At 43.4% G+C, this 2,192-nt stretch overlaps 1 protein-coding gene across 1 annotated transcript; it reads left to right on the plus strand.

Moving 5' to 3' along the window:
• Window positions 1-435: 435 nt before the first annotated feature.
• Window positions 436-1,673, plus strand: LOC103907175 (lysozyme g-like; the record flags this gene model as incomplete). Its single annotated transcript, XM_009289286.1, has 2 exons — window positions 436-574; window positions 1,356-1,673. Coding segments are annotated over 2 exons (273 nt in total), but the record flags the coding sequence as incomplete, so codon positions are not given.
• Window positions 1,674-2,192: the final 519 nt, after the last annotated feature.

Here is a 2,192-nt window from a genome sequence, read left to right on the forward strand (position 1 = left end):
GGAGGAGGAGGAGGAGAACTGGGGCAGAGATCGAGGGGAGATCCCTAGAGGAAACAGGGGTTTTCCCACCCTTGCTGCAGCTGGGGAGGAGAGGAGCAGTCACTTTGCAGCTGGAAAAGCTTAAGCAGCAGTAAGCCTGCTTTCTGCACCCTGTCACCTTTACAGCAGCAGCAGCAGCTGTGTTGGATTTTTAAGGCTCTGGCACACAAGGACGCAGGGCAGGCATTCCCCCTCAGTGCCCCGATAGTCTGCTATTCACACATCTGCTGGCTTCACCTGCGCCTCGAGCTAAGTTTGCTTCCTCTCTATACAATTACAAAAGAGGTAAACCAGGAGGTTAGAGATCAAAAGGAATACGAGCAGCCTGTAAGCAATGAAGAGCTCTGGACAAATGGTGGGGTTTCTGGTGTGCTGATAGTGCTGTCTCACTTTCAGGTTGACAAACGTTACCATAAGATTGTCGGGTCATGGGACAGTGAAGAGCACTTAGCAGAAGGCACAGAGATTTTATGCGGGATGATAAGGGAAATCCAGAAGAAATTCCCTACATGGACAAAGGAACAGCAGCTCAAAGGTAGAATTTTGTCAGCTTTAAAACGCTTCACACGTAAGAGTCAAGCACGATAACGCTGTAAAACCGAGCACGTTATGGAAAACTAAAGACATCCCAGTCCCCCTGTTCATTTTATTGAGGCGTGGAACAATATTTCTTGACACTCACTAAAAGGAACAGAGGAATAAGATGTGGTTCGCTTTCTAGCACGCTTTTGGAAAGCCTGGCAAAAGTCACGACGTTTTTCAGTTGCAAGGAGTAAGGGTGGGATTTTCCCCACCTCCCTCCGTTGCATTTGTCTTGTGTTTCTATAGCCACCTGCAAAAAGCTGCTATCCCGGCAACTCCAAGGAAGGAACACATTAATTTTGAAAATGTATGGTCCTCTCCGGAGGAAACACGGTTATATTCTTGAGCACGGATTACAGCTGAAGCCGTCATGGCTGGATCCCTTTATTCCAGCTACAACACAAATACGGCTGAGGTTATTAACGCAGGTAGACATGAAGGAATACGCAGAAAAGGAAGCAGTCATGCAACTGATGATGTTACATTAGCAAAATACAGCAAGGGGACAACGATCACCAAGTCTGGATGCAAAGGAGGAGGTTATGGTTTCTTCACAAAGTTAAAACGCAAGAGGAACACCTCAGCGGCAAAAATAGCTGGAAACGGCAATACAATACTGGTGAAGAGAGAGCTGCAAACTAAAGCAACAAATTTAAGTTGTGATTTTTGTTTGTTTGCTTATTTACTGACAAAGTATCACCTCTGTTTATGCGTTTCTTTCACTCTCATTTCAGGTGGGATTTCAGCCTATAATGCGGGACCTAACAACGTCCGGAACTATGACAGAATGGATATTGGCACAACACACAATGACTACGCCAATGACGTGGTTGCAAGAGCCAAGTTTTATAAGAGAAATGGATACTGAGGTATCTGAGCGATGATTAGATTTGAGCCACTGATTGAATATTTTGCTTCTAATTAAACAAAGATTTTATCGGCTTCAGATTTTATCTATCAATTCATGCGTCTAACAGCAGTACAAAATTGGTTGTTAACAATTTGCAGTTTTGGAATTGAGTATTGGCAATAAATATTGTGTATGTTTAATCTACCAGAAGAGTGTATCACAGTGTGTCGTATCCTTTCAGAATAATTGCTCTTAACTTTGGCGATGTGACCCCAAAGTGGCTGTTTCTTGTGACAGGAGGGAAAACAGTAAGCTATCCTTAACTTTTTTTTGCCCTTGGTACTACTTCATTTTAGCCTTTACAGTTGCAAACAATCTGTAAAACTCAAGCTGCTGTAATGAATACTTCTATTGAAGCTATATATTAGCTTAAACGCAGGGTCTGGAGTAAGAATATGCACGTTCCATCATGTTTTTAAAATGGCGTGTCGTTTATAAAATCTGATGCAAGTTCATGCACAATAAGCAGATCCTTTTAATCAATCATATAGTAAAGCTTTTGGGGAGCCTTAGCTTCAGAGTTGTTGGGTTCGTCCAGCCGTTTCAAGACACAGGGGAGAAAAGTAAGTGGTTTAGAGTGGTTCAAAAGGACCCTCAAGCATATCACTAGGGGCTAAAGGAGAAATAACAAAGAGCACGGGGGGCGGGGGTGTGTGTGTGT

Source organism: Aptenodytes forsteri, unplaced genomic scaffold (genome assembly GCF_000699145.1).
Source record: "Aptenodytes forsteri isolate BGI_AS27 unplaced genomic scaffold, ASM69914v1 C13688315, whole genome shotgun sequence".
NCBI classification, from domain to species: Eukaryota; Metazoa; Chordata; class Aves; order Sphenisciformes; family Spheniscidae; genus Aptenodytes; species Aptenodytes forsteri.